The sequence below is a fragment of the Ornithorhynchus anatinus genome, chromosome 10 (assembly GCF_004115215.2).
Source record: "Ornithorhynchus anatinus isolate Pmale09 chromosome 10, mOrnAna1.pri.v4, whole genome shotgun sequence".
NCBI classification, from domain to species: domain Eukaryota; kingdom Metazoa; phylum Chordata; class Mammalia; order Monotremata; family Ornithorhynchidae; genus Ornithorhynchus; species Ornithorhynchus anatinus.
The window spans coordinates 37,937,113-37,961,246 of NC_041737.1; the positions used below are offsets into that span (position 1 = coordinate 37,937,113).

The 24,134-nt window shown below is 44.9% G+C and overlaps 1 protein-coding gene and 1 non-coding gene across 4 annotated transcripts in view; both read left to right on the plus strand.

The window, feature by feature from the left end:
* MDFIC (MyoD family inhibitor domain containing) overlaps positions 1-24,134 on the plus strand; it is a 113,008-nt gene that overhangs the window by 7,964 nt on the left and 80,910 nt on the right. For all 3 annotated transcript variants that reach the window (XM_029073735.2, XM_029073732.2, XM_029073733.2), the window contains exon 2: positions 18,885-19,007. In XM_029073735.2, the coding sequence (XP_028929568.1) occupies positions 18,885-19,007 (123 nt within the window). The remainder of the gene's footprint in view (positions 1-18,884; positions 19,008-24,134) is intronic.
* Positions 8,469-8,578, plus strand: LOC114814828. The gene has a single exon (XR_003762625.1). It is a non-coding gene; the product is annotated as a U6 spliceosomal RNA (small nuclear RNA).

The following is a 24,134-nucleotide window of genomic DNA, read 5'->3' on the forward strand; positions in this document are numbered from 1 at the left end:
ACCAGCATCAATGGAATCACTACAGCGATCATCACATACCCTCCTCAAATGCCCTAGCCGCGGCTAACGCAGCCGTCTACCGACAGTTTCTCTCCATGATATCCTCTTCCTAATCTTCCCTGTTTCCAGGACCAGTGCTGGCTCCTTTCTTGCCCACCCACTTCTTGGCACATTCCTGCACCCTGTCAGCAGGGAGGCTACATGGAGCCAAGGAGTTGAGTCTCATTCCTGAACAAAACCAGTTAGGCTGACCGGATTGCAGCACCAAAAACAAACCTTGCCCTTTAGTCACAGAGTCTAGTCTCTGGAGTGAAGAACTCAACCACAGCGGAGTGCAGAGACAGCTTAAGTTTGTCCAGCCAGCAAGCCACAGCCTGTTGTTGATTGCTGCTTTTTCAAAAGGGGCTACCAATGACCGCCGGGAAACATTCCTGCAGTTAGAAGATGCAGAACTTGCCCCTCTTTGTCTCAGGGTCTGTGTCTCCTTTTATTCCGATCTGTCTTGCTATGTTTGTTTGTATACCTTGGTAATAATAATAATAACTCTCATATTTGCTAAACCCTCACTTTGTATGAAGCACTGTACTAAATGTTGGAGTAGATACAAGATAATAAGGTCAGACAAACAGTTCCTGTCCCACATGGGCTTCACAGTCTAAGGAAGGGAGAGAACAGATATATCGTCTGTTTTCTCCCACTCCCTTCTGTGTCTCCCTGATTTGCTCCTTTTATTCACCACCCCACCCTCCATCCCACGGCACTTACGTACATATCTGTAATTTATTCACATTAATGTTTGTCTCCTCCTCTAGACTGTAATCTCACTGTGGGCAGGGTATGTGTCTAACAACTCTATTATACTGTTATAGAGAAGCATCATGGCGTAGTGGATAGAGCCCAGGCCTGGGAGTCAGAAGGTCATGGGTTCTAATCCCGGCTCCGCCACTTGTGTGCTGTGTGACCCTGAACAAGTCACTTCACTTCTCTGTGCCTCAGTTCCCTCACCTGTAAAATGGGGTTCGAGACTGTGAGCCTCACCTGGGACAGGAATTAATTTGTATCCACCCCAGCGCTTAATACAGTACCTAGCACAGAGAAAGCGCTTAACAAGTGCCACAGTTATTATTATTATATTGTACTCTCCCAAGCACTTAGTACAGTGCTCTGTGCACAGTAAGCACTCAGTGAATACGATTGATTGATTTAATTCATCCCCATTTCGGCAAATGAGGAAACTGAAGTACAGGTAAAGTATCCAAGGTTTCACACGGCAGATAGAGAACTCTGGTCCTCAGATTCCCAGGCCCGTGCTCTTTCTTTTCTCCCTTTATGTCTCTACATCACTCTCTTTGCCTTGTATCTCCTTCTGACTACTCTTTCTACCTCAGGTGGATTCAAAACCGTGTTGGAAGGAAAGGTTTCCAGAAAGCTGTTTACTTTTGTGATGTATATGGTGCATTTGAGATCATATTACTTTGCTTGAGAGTGATCCAGTTTAGCAGAGTTTTTTTTGTATTTCTGGCTCTGGTGTGAAATACTGTAGACTTCACTGGACAACACAAGTGTGCTTTTCCTCAAAGAATGTCTGGTGGACTTCGGGGGTGGGAACCACACATGGCCAATGAAGTTTGTGAAAAACAATCTCATGGAGAGACCAGACTGCCTCAGGACTTGGATTTTCGTGGAAAAGACTTTTACTGGGAGTGGGAGAATTTGGGGGCACCAGATGAAGAATTTGGCTTTGTTTTTGAGTTTCCATTGTAATTCCTCTGCAGTGCTGACTGACTAAGCACCTGAACGTTGGGAAGAAACACTGAGTCATAAAAGCTTTTGTTTTCCAGATGCCTCAGACAGTCAATCGGTACTATTTATTGAGCATCTATTGTGTGCAAAGTCTGGTACTAAGCATTTGGGAGAGTTCAATAGAGGCATAAAACACGGTCCTTACCTTCAAGAAATCTACACTTGTAGTAGAGGAGCCAAACAAAATTGTTGACATTTAGAACTACAACAGGTTATAATGAGAGAATAGCCAGACTAACAGGAAAAAAATTAGTGCTCAAATAATATAGTTTGTAAATTGATAGGTACACAATTTAACTGTGGTGTTTGTTAAGCACCTACTATGTATCAAGTGCTATACTAAGCTCTGGGGCAGTTAGAAGATCATCAAGCCCAATATGAGGCTCACAATCTAAGTAGGAGGAAGGACAGGTACTGAATTTTGCAGATGAGGGAACTGAGGCATAGAGAAGTTAAATGGCTCACCCAGAGTCACACGGCAGAGTAGTGGCAGAGCTGTGATTAGAACCCAGGTCCTCTGACTCCCAGGTCTATGCTCTTTCCATAAATGCTGTGAGGGGTTGTGAGCATATAAGCACTTAGGTAGGAAGGCTAGGACCCGGGGAGAAGAAAATTAATCCAAAGGGGAACATCAATACAAGGTATGGATACAGTTGGCATCTGAGCTATTGCCTTCAAATCCAAAGGTAAGCATCAACCTATGGAATCCAGGTCAGCTTTCTAATAATAAAAATAGTATTTGGTAAGTGCTTAATATTTACCAAGCACTGTGCATAGCGCCAGTTTGGTACAATACGATCAGATTACACTGATACTAATAATAATAGTGATATTTGTTACATGTTTACTCTATGCCAAGCACTCTATTAAGCACAGGGCCATTTACAAGATAATCAGGTCGCATATGGGCCTCACAATCTAAGGAGGGGGATCGTGCATTGCATCCCCATTTTGCAGATGAGGGAACTGAGGCATAGAGAAGTTAAGTGATTTGCCCAAGACCATGCAGCAGGGAAGTGGCAGAGCTGGGATTAGAACCCAAGTCCTCTGACTCTCAGATCCAGAGGAATCCCAATGAATGACTTTCCACTAGGCCACACTGCTTTCCACAGGTTCCACATGGGGCTCACAGTTTAATAATAATAATAATAATAATAATGTTGGTATTTGTTAAGCGCTTACTATGTGCCGACCACTGTTCTAAGCACTGGGGAAGACACAGGGGAATCAGGTTGTCCCATGTGAGGCTCACAATCTTAATCCCCATTTTACAGATGAGGTAACTGAGGCACCGAGAAGTTGTGACTTGCCCAAAGGCACACAGCTGACAAGTGGCCGAGCCGGGATTTGAACCCATGACCTCTGACTCTAAAGCCCTTGCTCTTACCACTGAGCCACGCAGTTTAAGAGGGAAGGAGAACAGATATTTAACCCGCATTTTACAAATGAAAACCTGATGCTCAAGGTCACACAGCAGGCAAGTGGTGGCACTGGGATTTAAAAGCAGGAGTAAGTTTGAGCTTTATTTCTTGGTTATCTTTTTTTTTGACATTTGTTAAGCGCTCACTATGTGTCAAACATTGTTCTAAGTGCTGGGGTAGATTCTAGATTGGGCACAGTCCCTGTCTCTCATGGGGCTCACAGTCTAAGTAGGAGGGAGAATAGGAAAACTGAGGCACAGAGAAGTTAGTGACTTGCCCATGGTCACAGAGCAGGTAAGTGGCAGAGCTGGGATTAGAACCGAGGTTCTCTCACTCCCAAGTCCTTGCTGTTTCCACTAGGCCTTGTTGCTTCAATGCTCAGGGTGAAAACTGCACCATTCAAGAGAGAGCTCCTGCTTTTAGTGGAGTTTGTCCTTCTTGCTCTCTCTTGGGGGCCTACCGCCCTAGAATAGAGACCTGCACAGCCACTGTTTATCCACCTGTCCTGATGGGAACTGCAGTCAAGTCACACATTGGGCCAAGCAAAACTTGCTTTGCCACCTTAAATCTGGTGTACCTGAGTTCCGACGTGCCCAACGAATGAATGAATGAGGGAACTGTGGTCAGGACTGCCCATCCAGAGGCAGCTTGATCCAATCAATCAATTAATCAATGGAATTTATTGAGTGCTTACTTTGTGCTGAAAACTGTTCTAAGCAGTTGGTAGACGTGATCCCTGCTGTCAAGAAGCTTACAGTCTAATAGGGGAGGCAGACATGAAATTACACTCTGCCCAGTGGGGAAGCAAATAGATTTTCTCCATGGGCGCGGAGTGAGTAAGGGTGGATATTCTATTGATGTGAGTCAAGTATGGTTGCTTAATACAGGACTTGTGAAAGTTTCTGCTCTGCAGCTCTGTCCTTGACTCATTTGATCTGTCAATCTTATTTATTTAGCACTTACTGTGTGCAAAGCACTGTGCTGAGCACTTGGGAGAGTATAATATAGCAATATAACAGGTACATTTCCTGCCCACAACCAGCTTACAGTGTAGAGATGAGCTTACTATCTGGAGAAAATTATTATGGTACTATCCCAGCTCTGCCACTTGTCAGCTGTGTGACTGTGGGCAAGTCACTTAACTTCTCTGTGCCTCAGTTACCTCATCTGTAAAATGGGGATTAAGACTGTGAGCCTCATGTGGGATAACCTGATTACCCTGTATCTACCCCAGCACTTAGAACAGTGCTCTGCACATAGTAAGCGCTTAACAAATACCAACATTATTTATTGTTAAGCACTTAACTATGTGTCAGGCACTGTATTAAATTCTGGAGTACATACAAGGTAATTGGGTTGGACACAGTCCCCATCCCACACAGGCCTTTCACCCCTAATCCCTATTTTCCAGATGAGGTAACCGAGGCAGAAGTTAAGAGATTTGCCCAAGGTCACAGGGCAGGCAAGTGGTGGAGTTGGGATTAGAACCCAGGTCCTTCTGACTCCCAGGCCTGTGCTCATCCACTAAGTCATGCTGCTTCAATCCATCAAACAATGACATTTACTGAGCGCTTACCGTGTGCAGAGTCTTATAGAGAAGGCTTGGGAGAGTATATTACAACAGAGCTGGTAGACATGTTCCTGCCTCCAAGGAGTTTTTAGTCTAGAGGGAAAGACATAGAAGGGAGAGGGAGTAGGGGAAGTGGGGGTGAGAGGGAGTAGGGGAAATGGGGGCTTAAGGAATGTCTCTTGGAGGAGCTGTCATCATCATATTGGCCGTGGTCCTGCTCAGCTGTGTGCCAAGACCACTTTGCCCGAACAGGTGGGGTCCGTCTGGTCACAAGACTTTATCTGTCCAACCCACTCAGCTGAGTTCCTTGGGAGCCGAAGGTCATTGGAAGTGCACTTCAACCGGTCTGTGCTAGCGAACCCAATGCGAGTGAGAAATCCTCAGGGTCGGTATCTGCCAAGGCACAGCTTTGCTGCCGATTTCTCTCCCAGGGAAACCAAACCCCTGGTCTGGTAGTCATGGCCCCCATCTGAGGGGATTATAGCAAAAGTCATGGGAGAGGATCAGTACTCCACCCTCATCCTTCTGTGGCATGGTCCTATTACCGTACTCTACTGTTCCCCGATTGCTAATCTACTCTAATGCCTGTTTGCTCCTGTAGGCTGTAAGCTCCTTTTGGGGAGGAAACAGGTCTACCAACTCTGTTTGTGTTCTGCACACAGTAAACGCTCAATAAATATCATTGATTGATTGACCAATTGATTGAATGGACCGTGCCGCCTACAAGGAGAACTTAGGGGTCTTTAGTCTCTGAAGTGCAGCATGTTTCTCTGAACGGAGCAGCTGAGGCAATGGGTTCAAGACTGAGTGAGAAAGGGCCTCTTCTTCCCCTTCCTTTCCCTATTCTCCTGTCCTTCTCCAGGGCTTTGTCCTTACCGGCTCTAGCACCAGTAGGATCATTTTTCTACAGAAACGTTCCGTCTATTTCCCCACTCCTCAAGAACCTCCGGTGGTTGCCCTTCCAACTTCACATCAAACCGAAATCCCATACCATTGGCTATAAAGCATTCAATCATCTTGCCCCTTCCTACCTCACCTCGCTGCTCTCCTCCTACTCCTACAACCCAGCCCGACCATTTGGCTTCTCTAATTCTAACCTACTCACTGTACCTCCATCTCATGTATCTTGCCTCTAATCTCTCACTGATGTCCTGCCTCTGGCCTGGAGTGCCCTCCCTCATTATATCTGACAGACAATTCCTCTTCCCACCTTCAAAGCCTTATTGAAGACACATCTCTTCCAAGAGGCCTTCCCTGACTGAGCCCTGATTTCTTTTTCTCTCACTCCCTTTTGAGTCACCCTGATTTGCTCCCTTTATTCATATCCCATCTCAGCCCCACTGCACTTAAGTATCTAGCTGCAGTTTACTTATTTATGTTAACGTCCGTCTCCCCGTCTAGACCGTAAACTTGTTGTGGGTAGGGAATGTATCTACGAACTCTGTTATGTTATACTCTCCTAAGTGCTTAGTTTGGTGCTCCTTACACAGTAAGTGCTCAGTAAATATTGATTGATTGACAGCACCATAATCAGTGCTTGTGGGAGCTCCACTGCATGTGATAGGGTCACTTCTGGAGGTGCTTGGAGAGACTGAGGGAACCTTTTGGGAAAGGAAGGGTACCTTCCTGTTTCCTTGACCGCACTTCCTAGTTCTAGTTGGGGAATTTTGGCAAAAACATCTCCGTTTATTCCAGCAATGTGGGAGATTTTCTGTGAAAGTGAGGTTTATTGTACTCACCGGGGCGGGAAATGAATCGCTGTGACAGATTTGCAATGTCTCTGTGTAGCTCTTGGCCCCAGTTTTGGGGGAAGGAGTTTCAGGGTGCACAAGGTTGATTTAGAGCAGAACTCTCCCCTCAGCTCCCTGCTGTCCTGGCTGCTGTCCTTGCCGCTGCCAACTGCCTTCCCTTCCTTAGTAGCCCAGTCTTCAAGTCTGGTTCTTCCCTGCTGCTGCCCCCACAGACCCTTTTGGCTTGGGGGATTTCCACAGACCTAATGGCTGTTCTGGGGTTGGTGGCGGTGGGAGTAATGGCAGAGACTTTGGCATGGTCTGTTGCGAGAGTGCCAGCAGGGAGCCAGTGGGCAGAGCTGGAGATATGTGTGCCCAATAGGACAAGGATGGCCCTAAAATTCTATTTATGAGCTGGAAATTTGAAGTTGATGTTTTCCATTTATGCTATGATCCCTACTGTCTTTGAAATTTTTGACTCCAATGGAACGTTCAAAACCAACAATGATAAAAACCAAATATTTCCTACCATCAGCCTCCCTCGCCCCAACTGCCTGCCCCCTAAAAAAGTCATTGTGATGGTGCTATGTGCAGTTCTCTTCCAGAGGCAGGGGGTGGACAATGAAATCTCTTTCAGTCCCTGCCCTGTGAGTTTATGATTTGATGAAAACTTCTATCCTGTTTATATAGAGGGAAAGTTAGCTTCTAGACTGGGCCTATTTCCAGTGGTTTCATGTGGGGCTCTAAATGAAGCAGATCAAAGATGTCACAGCCCTTCCTGTGTTCATAATCAGTGCTCTTGAAATATAAAGTTGCTTGGTATTTTGAATGATGGGGAGTTTTTGGCCAGTGAACTGAAGTTACTCAAACTTTTGAGATGCTTTTGTGGCATTTGGCATATGCCGAGAGAGGAAAGTTTTGGCCTTCAGATTTTTGAAACTGGTTTATGTTTCATAGATGTTACTGCAAGCCCCAGAGGGCTTACTAAACAGGATCTATTGGAAGGATCGTCATTTTAATGTGTACTCAACTTTATTTGTCATATGTATACTCACTTCTGCTTTCAGATTCACACCCACCTAATCCCAGGAAGATGATTCATGGACTTGGGCCTTTATGTCTCCTCTTTTAGTGGTTTTGAGTTTGACTGTAACCTGAAATTATGATTTGTACTTCTATTTCAGCATTTCAGAAATGAGGTGGATTTTGGCAGGGCAGAAAGAGGGGGAAGTTTATGCATGTTTAAATTCACCTTCAAATTGAAAATTAGGTATAGGGCTGAACAGTGGGGCCTGGTTCTTTTCAAGGAAGCCACTTGAAATACTAAATCAAAGGGGGAGGATTCTTTGCAAAATTAGTAATCAAAGCTTTAAAGATGCATTCATGACCATTTAAGGATCATGCTTTGACAAAGCTTGGAAGTTGTGGACCCATAGAAAATCCAAACAGAAGACTAAATAAATGCCAGAGTTATCTGATTTGGAGGCAAGTGTTGGCAAGTTGTTTTCCCCGTTCCGGGGGGAGCGAGACAGAGAAACGGGTTTTGCAATGCGGCTGAAAGGTCAGCGGATGCAAGCCTTGTCGGTCCAGTGACAAAATGGACTTCCTGAGCCTGGGGCTTTCTTGGAAGGTCAAGTTTCAGCTGCTGGATGAGGGGAAAGGGATTGGACATCTCCACTTTTTCAGAGGTGTCCACCTTAGAGTACTTGGAATTTGACAAACTATCCAACTTCATGCCCACTTGGTCCTAAAAAATACAGTTATGCTTTGTCTCATCAGTCAATCAGTGCTATTTGTTGGGCATCCACGGAGTGCAGAGCGCTACACTAAGTGCTCAGAAGAGTACGTCGGAGTTAAAGGACATTTTCCCTGCTCTCAAGAAATCTAAGAAGGGAGATGGGTAGGCTCATGTTTTCACAAGAAGGAGGACAGACAGAGGAACTGGTTTTAACCAGAGAAAGATGGACGTGGACTAAAATTGGAATGATGCCAAGAAGATTAGCATAGTCTCTGCACAAGATAGCAACCAAATTAGTGCAGCATTCCATATTTTCACTCTTCTTTTCTTCAAATCTTCCCATAAATCTTAAATCCACCAAGAGATATCCCTGACTGATTTTATTTTCCCCAAGCCATCTTCTCCCTATTACCTCAGCTCTTGGGACATTCACAGTTTCCCATAACACATTTCAATCGATTAATCAGTGGCATTTATTGAAAACATCGTGAGTGGGGAAACATAATACTAAGTACTTTGGAGAGTACAGCAGAACTTTGCCCTTACCTCAAGGATGTTACACATAATTCTCCTATCTATACAGTTATTTCTTCACCTATCCATCTTTGCTTTCTGCTTTTCCCCTACTTGTGCATAATTGTTTGTGTTTTTCCCATTATAGGTCAGGGACTCCTATTTTAATCTCTCAAGGGCTTAGTACTGTGCTTTGCACAGTAAACACTATGAATCAATAACTCAATAAACACTATGAATCAATTGATATGTGAATAAATAGTAGAGTACATAGATTAATATATGCATAGATTCTGTAGGTGACTAAAACATATGAAAACATAAATGCATAAGTGCAGAAGCCTTCCCTGACTAGTCCCTCATTTCCCCTATGCCCTCTCACTTCTGTGTTGCTTATAACTTGGATCTTTACCCTTCAAACACTTGATATTCACTTCACCCACAGCACTTATGTACAGATTTATAATTTACTTTAATGTCTGTCTCTTCCTCTAGACAATAAGCTCCTTGTGGGCAGGGAACATGTCTACCAACTCCATTGTATTTTACTGTCTCAACTCCTTAGTACAATGCACTGCACACAGTAAGGTCTCAATAAATACCATTAATTGATTGGTTATAGGGATGGCCTAACCTGAGTAGGAGGAGATTTCATTCCAGAATCCAGAAGCTGAGCTGACTGGGTTTTTACGAGGTTTAATTCAATGCCCATCCCCATTTTAGTACAGTGCCTATCCCCATCATGCATGGCTGCCCTGAGCAGCTCACCATTCCTGCCCCAAACCGCCTGAATGGGGAGGTGGTAGATTACATTGTGGTCAAACCGATGGCAGAATATATTGTTTTGAAACAGCTCAGAAGCCTTTCATACCTTCCGCCCAACAGCCTGGGGAGGAACATGAGAACTGGCAGTAGACAAAGCCGACCTTTAACTGTTACCAGAGCTGAGCAGAAATTCTCGGTGAGAGCAGTAAGAAGCAGGCCCAGGGGCAGTATACATATGCCATAGCTGTTCTACGGTTGCCCCTGCAGCTCTGCAGAGTGGGGCTCGAGGGCTGCCAGAAGTCAGTTAGCCAGTCAGTGGTGTTTGTTGAGCGCTTACTATATGCTGCCACTGACTTTAGGAGAGTTCAATGTAATGGTATTTCAGACACATTCTCTGCCCACGATGAATTGACATAGTGGCAGGAACTCCAGGAAGAAAGCAGCAGTTTAGACTAAGCTGTTCACTTAGCTCCTCTCTGCTGGCTTCTCAGAGATGTTGCCCTTAGACCCAATGGCCCCATGACTCCTCCAAGTACCTGTTGCCAGCCACGTTCCCGCCCTCGGTGTCCTCATTCATTCAATCAACCACACTTATCGAGGGTTTACTGTGTGTGGAGCACTGTACTAAGCGCTTGGGAGAGTACAATACAATATTAGACACATTCTGTGCCGACAATGAGCTTAAAATCTAGAGGGGGAGATGGACATTAACATAAATACATTTTACATATGTCACGAAGTGCTGTGGGGCTGGGAGGGGGGATGAATAAAGGGAGGGGATTAGGGTGGCGCAGAAGGGAGAGACAGAAGAGGAAAGGAGGACTTAGTCAGGGAAGGCCCCGTGGGGGAGATGTGCCTTCAATAAGGCTTTGAAAACGGGGAGAGTATTGGCAGATAAAGAGAACTGAGGCACAGAAAAATGAAGTGACTTGTCCAAATCCCGCAGCAGACAAGTGGTGGAGCCGGGTTTAGGATCCAAGTCCTCCGACTCCCAGGCCTGTGCTCTATCCACTAAGCAACATTGCTTTCTCTACTAGACCGCCACACAGTCTCAGAGGGGTCCTGCACTGGTTCTCCTTGGTTTACCTGTGGGGTCTCCCTTCTGGCCTGCCCCGCTTCACCTGCAGTTGGCTGCAGTTGTGGCTATGGACTCGGAGCCACAGGGAACCTATGATTCTTCTCCTGTAGCCACAGTGAACTACTGAACTTTGTTTTGGGCTTTTTTTATGATATCTGTTAAGTGTTTACTAAGTTTCAAACACAGTTCTGAGCTCTGGGGTTGGCACAAGTTAATTAGGTCAGACATAGTGTCTGTCCCGCATGGGGCTTACAGTCTGAGGAGGAGGGAGAGCAGGTACCCCCATTTTACAGTTGAGGAAACTGAGGCAAAGAGAAGTTAAGTGACTTACTCAAGGTCACACAGTAATCATTTGGCAGAGCTGGGATTAGAACCCCGGTCCTTCTGACTCCCAGGCCCATATTTTCTTTCATAGGCCAGGTGCTTTGTGTTGGCGTAGTGTTTTGTTTTCTGTGTGTGTGTCTGTCAGCACTCCTCTCCCTCCTTTTTATTTTTAGATTGTGAACCCTCCAAGGGAAAAGAACCATGTCTAAGTTACTTTCCCCCTAATTTTTGTTTTTAGAGTTTTTAGAGCCCTCTGAGGGACAGGTTCTGGGGGTCATTTCCACCCATGCATTTTTTCCTAGCACTTAGTGCAGTACTCTGAACAAAATGATACTTAATGAATACTATTATGACTACTGGCATTTACAGTGCTTTGCACCTAGTAATTGTTTTAACAAATACTATCATTATTACTACTGCTACTTACAGTGACCCAAAGTTGGACACAGGCTGGACCCTGGGATGGAATTACAGGATGTGATGCTGGCCAATCCCAATGGGGCGGTACATTGGGTGCACATGAAACCATGTACACCTGCCCCTCTCAAGAATTCTGCGGGCCTTCTTACCCCGGCCTGCTTGCTTCCCGCTTCCTGTTGGAAGTTGAGTCAGGATAGGGAGAGAGGGGCATTGTCTCCTAATTTTGAGTTCTGGGAAAGGCCAGTTAGAAACTCTAGTTTTGACTGTGGTGAGATGCGGGCTCTACCTAGACTCTCCTTGTCCTGATTACACAGATAATCAGAGTCTGGCTCCAGGGACTTGGCCAATTTCTCAGTCTCCTTAATGGGGACATTACAGGGAGTGAAATGGGCACTCGAACCCCCTCAGCAGCTGTTGCAGACAACATCTTTAGCCGATCTCCCAACTCATTTATTTTTTTCTTCCCCATTTTCCAGTTTTGTAATTCCACAGAAAGCGGCGATAAATGATGATTGAATGGATGATTGTGAGCAACTTGGCTGACAACTGTCTGTTGATATATCTGCACTGTTCCAAGTGTCCGGTGTTGCATCTTGATTTTCCTTATTTTCTCATTTGTCTACCTGTGTCTAGAGGCTCCTTTCAACCCTGTCTATTATTAGAATCAATTAGCATTACCATGTGCGCCTTTTTACGTTCCCTTAGTTGTTATGGCAAAGTCTCAGAATTAAATACCTCTGTGTTAATTAGATCAATTAGTTGCAATACTTTGACACTTAGTGAGGAGCAGTAAGGATAATGTCTCAACATTTGGTGAGCTTGCCAAGTTTTTTTTTTTTTCGAGAATTGTATTGAATCTCCCCCCCACCCCCCACCAACTGCTGTATTTGAGGAGAAAAAACTTCAAATGACTATTAGTCACTCCAGTACAAAATTGCAAGATAAAAGCTATGAGATCTACCCATATGCCTAGCTGTCTTTTGGGTGCTAAAATAAGAAGCATCATGGGCTAGTTGAAAGAACTCTGTCCTTGCAGTGGGAGTTCTAAACCCAAAATCTGCTTTTTTTTTTAATGGTATTTGTTAAGTGCTTACTATGTATGGTATTTGTTAAGCACTTACTATGTGCCATGGTGTAGTGGATAAATGTAGTGGTGTGGTAGATCATGGGTCTGGGAGTCAGAAGATCTTGGGTTTTAATCCCAACTCTACTACTTGTCTGCTGTGTGACCTTGGGATTGTCACTTCACTTCTCTGGGCCTCAGTTTCCTCATCTGAAAAGTGGGAATTGAGACTGTGAGCCCCACATGGGACAGGGTTTGTGTCCAACCCAATTGACTTGTATCCACCCCAGTGTTTAGTACAGTTTCTGGTGCATAGTAAGTGCTCAACAAATACAAAAATTATCATTATTATCATGCACTCTATTAAGCGCTGGGGTAGATACAAGCTAATCAGGTTGGTCACAGTCCCTGCCCCCGCATGGAGCTTGCAATCCTAATCCCCATTCTACAGCCGAGGTAACTGAGGCCCAGAGAAGTTAATTGACTTGCCCAAGCCGCTTACCGGCTGTGTGACCATGGGTAATAAATCACTTAAGTTCTCAGTGACTCAGTTTCCTCATCTGTAAAATGGGGATTAAATAACTGTTCTTTCTCATACTCAGACTGCGAGCACCTTATGGGACAGGAATTGTCTCCTCCCTAACTATCTTGTATCTATCCCAGTAGTTGGAACAGTGCTTGACACATAGTGCACAGTAAGCGCTCAATAAATATGACTGAATGAATAGTAAGAATTTAATAAATTTCATAATTATTACTTATAGAACAGTTTTTATCTGTGTGTGTGTGTGGTGGGGAGGTGGTGGCTGATGAAACTGATGTATAATTTACAATCCCTTCCATTCTGGGTGTCTATAAAAGCTGCAAGGGGCAACCTGCTGCACCATTGGATTTGGGGGTTACCACAGTATCCCCAAATCAGTACCAAAGAGCATTGCTGTTGTAACTCATGTCCTGTTTGTAGTCTTCCAGCTTTAAGTGGGATTAAGGTGGTGAACCTGGGGATTTCAAAATGCAGCAGAAAGTCAGTCAAACATCAGGTGACGTTGGAGGTTTATGAAATGACTCTCTTTAAGTCCCTCACTCTCCATGGGGTGAAGACGCTCTTAGACTCTCTGAGTGTTGCTGCCCATAATTGAACATGTCTGTCAAAACTGACACTGTCTTAAGATATATAAATTTCCCTTCCTGACACTTTTAGCTATATGAGCTTCAAAGGCTGGAGCCAAGTTGCCTCTGTGTGTCACGTAATCCTATCCGGAGCTCACCTTCCCACTCACAGATGTCAGCATGAAGGTGAATTTGACCCATGGGTGCCTGTGTGACTGAAAAGGCTAATGCAGGACTAACAGACAGGTTCTCGCCATGTGAGCACTTAAAAATAGTCTCTGGTTGGGTTGGTGTCCTTTTTTGTTTATAGTTTTTTTTAGTAGTAGTTGTTAAGCGCTAATAATGTGCCAGGCACTGTGCTAAACTCTGGAATAGATACAAGATGATCAGGTTGGACACAACCCCCATCCCATTTAAGGGGTCCCATCACTGTTGATGGAACCACCATCTGTCCTGTCTCACAAGCCTGTAATCTTGGCATTATCTCTGACTCCTCTTATTCAGCCCACATATTCAAGCCATCACTAAATCCTGTCAATTCTACCTTTACAACATCACCAAAATCCACCCCTTCCTCTCTGTCCAAACTGTTACCACATTAATGCAAGCTCTTATTTCATCCCATTTTGATTATTGCAACAGCCTCCTTGCTGACCTCCCTGCCTCCTATCTCTTCCCACTCCAGTCCATACTCCATTCTGTTGCCTAGATTATTTTCCTTCAAAAACCTTCAGACCATGTTTCCCCACTCCTCAAAAAACTCCAGTGGATGCCCATCCACCTTTGCATCAAAAAACCCCTCTCACTGTTAGCACTCCATCACCTTGCCCCCTCTTACCTCACCTCGCTACTCTCCTACTCCAACCCAGCCCGTACATTTCATTCCTCTAATGCTAACCTTCTTACTGTATCTCGATCTCGTCTAACCACCGACCTTTCACCGCACATCCTACCTCTGGCCTGGAACACCCTCCCTCCTCTTCTCAGACAGATAATTACTCTCCCCCACTTCAAAACCCTATTTGAAGGCACATTTCCTTCAAGAAGCCTTCCCTGACTAAGGCTTCCTCTCCTCTTCTCCCACTTCCTTCTGCTTAGCCCTGATTTGCTCCCTTCATTCATCCTCCCTCCAATCCCCACAGCACATATGCATGTATCTGTAATTCACTTTATAGTAATGTCTGTCTCCCCCTCTAGACTGTTGAGCTTCTTGTGGGCAGGGAATGTGTCTCTTTGTTGTGATATTATACTCTCCCAAGCGCTTAGTACACTGCTCAATAAATACGATTGAATGAATAAATGAATAAGTGAGAGGGAGATGGATTTAGTCCCCTTTTTACAGATCAAGTAGCCGAGACACAGAGAAATTAAGTGAATTGTCCAAGGTCACACAGCAGATAAGTGGAGGAGCCAGGTTTAGAACCCAGGTTCTCTGACTCCCAAGTCTGTGCTCTTTCCACCTGGCCTTTTTATGCAGAATGTGTAACTAAGGTATCAAGGTATTACTTGAAATGCCTCTACCCCACATCCAATCCCCACAAACATCCCTCATCTCCCATAGAACTCCTTTACTTTTCCCCATTAAGCCATGCTGCTTCCCCATGCTGTTTGCTGCATCAGACACTCTTTTGCTTTTTGCCTCTTTATTATGTTTCTCTTGAAGTTTCTATTCAAATAGAGTCACTCCCTTTGGGAGCACAGCTTGCCAGGCAGGTCTAACTGACACATTTCAACATTTAACAAAGATGCAGCCTGGTCTTAAGTTGGACTTTTCTGTGCCCTGAAAATGTTTCCTCTGGCCCTCCATTTCAGCTCATGTTGTCTAACCATGTCTTGCCCCTGATGCTATTGCTAGATATTTCATCGACCATAGTGAAACCGTTAGGTGTAAATTCTCTAAAATCACTCCGGCACCTCTCCAATCCTATCCTCACTCTGGCCCTTCACCGCTCTTTCATTATTCCCTGCCGTCTCTCATTCGGAGTTCTTCTGCCTCTTCAAGATCTACCTCCTCCACCAGCCTTCCAAACCAATCCCTTTGCCCTTGCCACTCATTCTTCCCTCTGTGATTACCATCTTCATGGTTCACTTTCCAATAGTTCCTTCTCCATAGCTTTTAAACATCCATATGTATCCCCTGTCCCAGTAAAACCCTCCCTTGACCCCACTGCAACCTCCCATTACCACCACATCTCTCTTCTATCATTTATTTTACACGCACCTTGAATGAGTTGGTTACATCCCCTACCACCTCTTCCTCTCCTCCACTTCTTTCCACAATCCCTTGCAGTATAATGTCTGGCCTCTTCAAGTTCAGCAGTGGCCATTTTCTTGCCAAACTGAATCCTAATCCTAATCCAAACTGCTGCCACACTGCATTTATCATATCCCACCTTGACTACCTTATCAACCTCTTGCTGGCCTCCCTGCTTCCAGCTTTTCCCCAGTTCAGGCCAGCTCACTTTTCTTTAGAAAAATTATGTGTTCATTTCCCCATTCCTCAGAAAGCTCCAAAAGCTGCACGTCCATCTAGGCATCAAGCCCAAATTCCTTACTGTAAGTTTTCAAACACTCAATCAGCTGTCTTCCTCCTACCTATCCTGGCTCAACTTTTTTTTTGTATTTGTTAAGCACTTACTGTTTGCCAGGCACTATACTAAGCACTGGTGTAGATGCAAGCCAATCACGTTGAACCTAGTCCATGTCCCACATGGGGCTCACAGTCCTAATAGCCATTTTATAGATGAGGTAACTGTGGCATAGAGAGCTTAAGTGACTTGCACAAGGTCACACAACAGACAGGTGGCAGTTTCAGGATGAGAGCCCAGGTTCTCCAACTCCCATGCTCTTTCCACTAGGCCACGCTGCTCAGCCCACACACTTGTCTCCTCTAACATCAACATACTTACCATGCCTTGATCGCATCTCTGCCTCTTTCAAGCCCTCCCTCCTGTCTGGAACTCCCTTCCGCCTCATATCTGACAGACCACCAGTCACCCCATCTTCAAAGCCTTACGAAAATCAGATCTCCCTCAGGAAATCTTCCCTAACTAATGTCTCATCTCCCCACCCTAGTTTCCCTGCATTCTGTGCCACTTGATTATTTCCATTCATATTCCCAAGAACTTTCATATTAACCCTGCTCCTGAGCACTTAGATACGTGTCCTGTTTCTCGGTTGCTTCTCTTAACAATAATGTGTTTGTCTGTGCCCTCCACTAGTTGGTAAGATTCTTTTGGGCAGGGATCATGCCTTCTAACTATATTGTACTTTCCCAAGTTTTGGGCACTCTGTTCTACACACAAATGCTCAATAAATGTCATTGATTGATTAAAAAATAACATGTTTTAAGCGCTTAGTACAGTGCTCTGCATACAGTAAGTGCTTATTAAATGCAATTGAATCAATGAATGAATGGTAATGTGCTTTAGGACTGTGGAAAGATAATGAAGTTCATGTGGACCAAATCCATCATTTCTTCGAAAATTTCAGAGCAGTTAATATTTCCTGATCAGCCATTTTAGAGGAGCGAAGTGTCTAACTTTTAAGGAACCTTTGGCTATTCTATCAGTGGACCTGAATATTATCTCAAGATTTCAATATAATAGTAGTACTCCTTTGTTGACTCAGATGGTTGAATGTAGTTTTGTGCTCAGCAGATAAAGATGGTTTTAGGAGAAAGAATCATGTCTTTCAGTGACCTCAGAACAATTTATACAGCCTGTTCTAGATTTCATGACAGCATTGCTATGAAAAACTGGTGCTCTTTTACCACTATCTCTGAAAAGCATTTAACAGACTTTCATGTTGGTCAATCTTGGCTTTGAAAGGCCTGTTTCTAAGGAATATCTGTGGCCATTGGACTTGGCCACAAAGGAGTCCATTGTGTTTTGTTGAATCATTAGGAAGACAAAATTGACTCTTGGCAAAGCTCCTCAAGTTTGGAGAGATTTCCCACAGAGTAAGCAGTTTGTATATGAGAAGTCCATCTGCTTGGGCAAAAATCCGAGATTTAGGGTATTCATGTGATCAGACTTTGTTCAGTTTTACACAGTGAAGCATTTTCGTCTTCAAAGTTTCAACCTCAATTTGTCACCCCAATCTTGACTGCTAGGTGGTATTCAGCTATGAACCCAAGAGCCTTGTTGGCCTTGATTATAGTTTTCTGAAGAAATAGGAATTTTGAGATAGCCGAGGCTGATTCTCAGATCCTGAGGACGCAGGCTTCCCCCCGCCCCAGAACTGTGGCCGGAAGAGCAAGCTCCGTCCACCTCCTCTCATTTTTGCGGAAATCGGCATTGCTTGAAGTAGAGAGAGAGTTCTTGACTGCAGGTTGTTGTGGGCAGGGAATATATCTGTTTATTGTTATACTATACTCTCCCAAGTGCTTAGTACAGTGCTCTGCCCACAGTAAGTGCTTAATAAATTTGATTGAGTGAATGAATGAATACCTGCCTGCAACCCACTTTCCAAGTATGACTTTCAGAACGATGGTATTCAGGGGTTGGAGGTCAGTACTAACTTGGATGAAGGGTGACACACTTGCTGTCATTATGCAACAGGTGCCAGACCCTGTCTCTCCTCTCCCACCACCCTCACAAATGTCCCTGTTCCTACACGCTGTCTTGCCCCTGTGTCAAGCACTTAGTATAGAGCTTTGCACATAGTAAGCGCTCAGTAAATACAAGTGCTCAGTAAATACAATTGAATGAATGTCTTCAGGTTTGTGGAGCCTTCTGCCGAAGTCTTTATCATGCCCATGTGCCGCGCAGAGAGAGGAAACCAGCTTTTCTCAATCTCTCCCTCCCAGAAGTCTGTGAAAAAATTTCTCCACAGTCTCTCTACAGCCTGTCCTCCCTACCACCAAGGGAAAGGGTCAGATTTCAAGATGTTTATGCAACTTGAGTACAAATGTAATCAGCATGGGTATTTGGGGAAGAAAATTGAGTTTTTAATCTTTTGGGAACAACAAAGGCAAAAAGTTATGCCTTTACAAAAAAGAGTTGTTATTATTGTTATTCTTATATTTGTTGGACACTCATTATGTGTAAAGCACTGTTTTAATCACTGGGGTAGATAAAATTTAAGCAAGTTGTACACAGTCCCTGTCCCATAGAGAACTCACAATTTAAGAGCGGACATTGATTGAATCCCCATTTGATGGATGAGGAAACTGAGCACAGAGAATGTAAGTGACCTGCCCAAGGTCACACAGCAGGAAACTAGCAGAGCTGGAATTAGAACCCCCGTTATCTGTATCCTAGGCCCGAGCTCTTTTCCACTGGGCCACACTGCTCCTCCGATAATGTTTTCTTAAAGTGAGTAAAGTCTTTTCTTTTTTAAATTTAGAAAAATGTGACAAAGACAATGAAGAGAGAGATCTAACCCAGCCCACCGACAGTAGGTGCGTGCGTCCGGAGACAAAGGACCCGTCGAGCTGGGTTACATGTCCTGACGGTGACCTCATCAGAAGTAAGTATTTTCAGAGAAAATGGCCATCACTTAGTCTGACTTGGGTCGGATAATCTGGGCACTGACTATTGACCCAGTTAAATGTGTGTCAAATGCAATCTTGTAGCAACTATGTACACGTCAACAGAATTGAGTCCGCGAGATGATTTCTGTCAGGATTCATCAGTAGGGAACTGATACCCTCATACAAACAATATGTTTCTGTGATTTCTCTCTGTTGAGTTGCAGTTTTAACTAATGCTTTTGAATAAGTTGATGTGATGAGTTTGCCCTTCGTTCCTGACAGGTGTTGCCTTGGTTGGGTTAGGTTAACATTCCACCTGTTAATACTCTCTGGGGGTGGGGATGAAGTAAGTTTTTTTCTTGGGACCCTGACCATATGGTAGCTAAATGAATTTTCTGCTGTTAAATTATTGTTTTCTGGTCAAAGTAGAAGCAACATGGCCTAGTGGATAGAGGCTGGGCCTGGGAGTCAGATGGATTCCGGGTAATCCTTGTTCCGCTACTTGTCTGTTGTGTGACTTGCTTAAGTCACATAACTTCTCTGTGCCTCAGTTACCTCATCAATAAAATGGAGATTAATATTGTGAGCCCCATGTGGGACAGGGATTGTGTCCAACGTAATTATCTAGTACCTACCCTAGCATTCAGTACAGTACCTGGCATAGAGCTGAACAAATACCATAAAAAAATTATAACAAATGAGGAAACTGGGGCCTAGAGGACTTAGGGGACTTCCCTGTGCTTTCACATAGCAGGCCTGTGGGAATGATGGGACTGAAAACTGTCTGATTAGGCCACGTGGCTTCTCCCTATGCCCTCTTAAAACGTCTAGATTAGCGATGGGTATGAGGGGCTAGATGGAGAGAGGGAGAGAAAAGGCAGAAGGGTGAGAGAGAGGCATAAGGAGAGAGGCATCGGGGGAAGAAAAGGCACCTACCCAGGGCAGGGAAATTAGGGCAGGGTAGTCTACCCAGTGGCTTGGGGAATTAGTGACTGAGTGGGGAAAATCTGCAACCAACACCACCTCTCAAGAAATACGGATCAACCTCCTCATGTCATGACTTCAGAAACAGGGTCTGGAGGGATCTTGCCGCAGACTCCAAGCCAATGAGGAACGCAGCTGGCTCCATGAATTCATTAATTCATTCATTCAGTCGCTTTTTTGAATGCTTCCTGTGTGCAGAGCACTGCACTAGGCACTTGAGAGGGTACAATACAACAATAAACAGACACATTCCCTGCCTACAACAAGCTTACAGTCTAGTGACTGTATCAGTGAGTGTGTTGGAATTGAGGCACACATACTCCTGGGGAACCATCTCAAGCTAGAGTTTGGTAGATTTGGAATTACCCGAGTTCCTTCCATTTCCTCTATCCTGTACTCCCCTAATGATGGTGGAGGAAAGCAGAGCACCCTACCAAGCACTTGGGAGAGAACGATAAAACAGAATGGGTAGACAGGAGCTGGTGGAAAAAACATCCAAGTGAGTCTCAGCTGGAATCGAATACTCCCTTCTCTGGGGGTGGTGAGGGAGAGGGAGAATAGATTGTTTCCTGGGTGCTCAGCTGAAGGGCTGCATCTTCCATGTGCTAACCCTCTTATAGAGTCCGGACCCATTTGTTGGCCTTGGAGGTTGCCTACAGGAAGAGACTGAGTCTCTTCCATGCTTTTCCCAGTGGGCAAGCATCCATAGAGAGAATTGAGCTCAGGGGTCATCCTGACCCCACTTTGCCCACGTTCACAGGGAAACAGACTGGCATGGCAAAATCCCGGTGAATTGTCTCAGTGTGCTATCTGAATTTGCTCCTACATTTAGCTCTCTTACACTGGTTTTTATAAGACATTGTATCTGTTGCATTTCAGGCAGAGTTCCAAATCTGTAAAACAAATTCAAAAGCAAATGTTTTAAAGAATCGGTTAAATGCAATTGAAGTAATTGGATAAATGAAAGTTCAGCAGAAATGGTTTATCGTACAGTGTATTTCTCTTTTCTTTTCTGGAAATCAAATGATCCAGTTCACTGCTGCAGCCTGGCGGAACAACTGGATAGATTCTCTGTGGGACAGGGGCTTGAGAGGTGGTGTTGGTTGCAGATTTTCCCCACTCAGTCACTAATTCCCCAAGCCACTTAAGCCTGACTTCATTTGCTTATTCTAATCCTGCTTTTGCCACAAAAATCACACATCAGCTTTTTGGAAAGTAACCTCATCCACCGCCACGGCTTCTGATGTTCGAGTAAAAATGCAGCATCTGGCATCACCCGCTCCCCATGGTAACCATGATGAATGCTCAGATATCTCTAGATGCTTCTTCCTAGGTGACCTCCTGCCTAACCCCCACCCCGCCAGAATCCGCCTCACTCTCTCTTGTGCAAAGAGATAGCTGTTCATGCTTCTTCTCCCATATCCATAGAGTTGTTGGTAGTTCAAATATCAATATAATTGCATAGTTGCTGAAGGTGGTCCCTTGAGGTTTCCATAGCACGTTATTTACCCAGTTTTCACATTACCTGCTTCATTTTATCTCCACAATATCCCCATGAGGAAGGGGGAGGAAGTATCCCCATTTTATAGATGAGACACTGAGGCCCCGAGAGATTTAGTGACTAAAGTGAGGTCACAGAAGAGGCCAGAAACAGAGTTGGAACTAAAACCCAGGTCTCCTGTCTTTGCGACCCATGCATTTTCTACAAGGTTATGCTGCCTTGTCTGCCTCTCATAGAAAGGGATCAAGCAAAGTTTTCTCTCTTCTTTAGCAGATAGGATGTCTTGGAGGCCCAGGAAATCCTCTAGAAAAACCATGGGGCCCATTATGAGGGTGCTGGCTCTGAAAAAGGAGTAGCAGCTGGAGAGAGGGCATTCCTGGCCAGGTTCCTCCCGGGATGTTGGCAGCGAGGTGGACAGCTGATTATCTCTGGATGGATTGAGGGACACCCTGCAGTGCCCAGGTGACTGGGAACCATCAGCACCATCCGGAAGTGCCCCGGGTGGGACAATTTAGAGGACTGAGGTGTGCCGGAGCTTTGGTTCCCAGAAGGCGGCTGCCAATGGTGATCTTTCCATTTGTCCTCTCTCCTTGGGGTGTTGGCCATCTTTGCTCCGCTTTCTCACCTTCAGCATGCCAACTCTTTGCCCTGGCCTTTTTCAGGGCTGGCTAGCTGCCCCTCACCCAAAACCTCTCCTGTTTCCTTTTTTTCTTTTCTTTCCTTTTCTTTTCAGTTACTCTCTGAGCTAACAAAAGTCCAGGGAGTGGCAACTTTGGAAACTGTTCTCTAATTAAAGGGTGTCATCTCAGACTCCAGGAGCAATGCCCGAGCCAGGCTGGTTGAAGCTGATCTACCCACTTAACACTGACTCAGCTTTGGGTCACGATTGGTGTGGGTCACCCACTCTCAGATTTAGGGTGGGGAGTGTGGTTACCCCCATTCCCCATGAGCTGCCTGCCAACCCTACTGCACATGCATGTCCTCTAGACTGTGAGCTCTTTGTGGGCGGGGAATGTGTCTGTTTATTGTTATACTGTACTCTCCCAAGTACTTAGTACAGTGCTCTGCACACAGTAAGTGCTCAATAAATGCGACTGAATGAATCAAATAAATGAGTAAGCTTTCCCATATCTAAACCTCCCGGCGAGGGGCCCCAGTTTGGCAGAGCTATGGATTATAAAGAGGGATGGTTAGGACTCCCAAAGCTTAAACCTGAAGCACACATTCGACAAGAATGGGGGACCCTGAAATTCTGGTCTTGTGGTCTGATGTTAAATTTTTCTTTTTCTGTCCTTGATGAAAAAGCTGCATCAAACACTGTGCCCAACAACTCAACTCAATAATGAAGCAAACAGTACAAAGCCCCTTCATAATCCAATCAATAGAAGATGACAAAATGCAGTGGAAGTTCTATTAGGAAGTTGTAATGTACATTAGATGATGGGTTGTTGTTTTTTTCCCAGCTTGTGAGCTTTATAAGCGTAAAAGGCTTTCCTCCATTTTAGAAACTTACTTCATTCTGGAAACCTCGGTTAAAACTGTGGGGTTTGGGAAACTGTTAATGGATGATTGGTGGATTTCTTTTTTCCAAGCCCTTTGTTCATCTTTGCTTGAATTTTAAGTGCAGGGGTAAGGCGAAGATGAAGAATAAGTGGCCACTCTGAGCAGTAGGTCGGGCTGTGTCTTCTGAGTTCTGGGAATAGACATTAGGAAGGATGTTGTCTTGCTGGGCCTTTTCTGGGAGATATGCCAGGTCAGCAGGCTGGGCAAACACCAGCAGGGTTCTGCTCGTCTCTGCCACTCCCCACACTGTTCTGCCTCTGCATTGTTTCTACTTCCTCTTCTTCCTCTTCCCTCCTACAGGAAGAAGCTAGGACTCTGTACATTGTGGACATCTGGGGCCTGGAGCCATCTGTGGGACCTCAGTTCTGTGGGAAACCCTAGTCTATTCTAACCTAGAACAGGCTCAGACCCCTAGTGCCTGAGGATCAACCTGGCCCGGATGTGAGCACCAGTCAAATTAGATGTAAGACGATGATAATGATGGCATTTGTTAAGTGCTTACTGTGTGCCAAGCACTGTTCTAAGCACTGGGAAGGATACAAGGTGATCAGGTTACACCCACGTGGGGCTCACAGTCTTAATCCCCATTTTACAGATGAGGGAACTGAGGCACAGAGAAGTTAAGTGATTTGCCTAGTCACACAACTGACAAACGGCGGATTCGGGATTAGAACCCATGACCTCTGACTCCCAAGCCCATGCTCTTTCCACTGAGTCACGCTGCTTCTCTAAGACTCACTTCCTGCAGATGGGAACACTCTGGGAGTTGCTGAGAGTTGTAGCCCTGTCAACCTGGAGTCAGAAGATCATGGGTTCTAATCCCAACTCCTCCACTTGTCTGGTGTTTGACTTTAGGCAAGTCACTTCACTTCTCTGTGCCTCAGTTACCTCATCTGTGAAATGGGGAATAAGACCGTGAGCCCTATGCGGGACAGGGACTGTATCCAACCCTATTTGCTCGTATCTACCTCAGAATTTAGTGAAGTGCCTGGCACATAGTAAGAGCTTAACAAATGCCATTATTATTAGATCGAGAAGCAGCGTGGCTAAGTGGAAAGAGCCCGGGCTTGGGAGT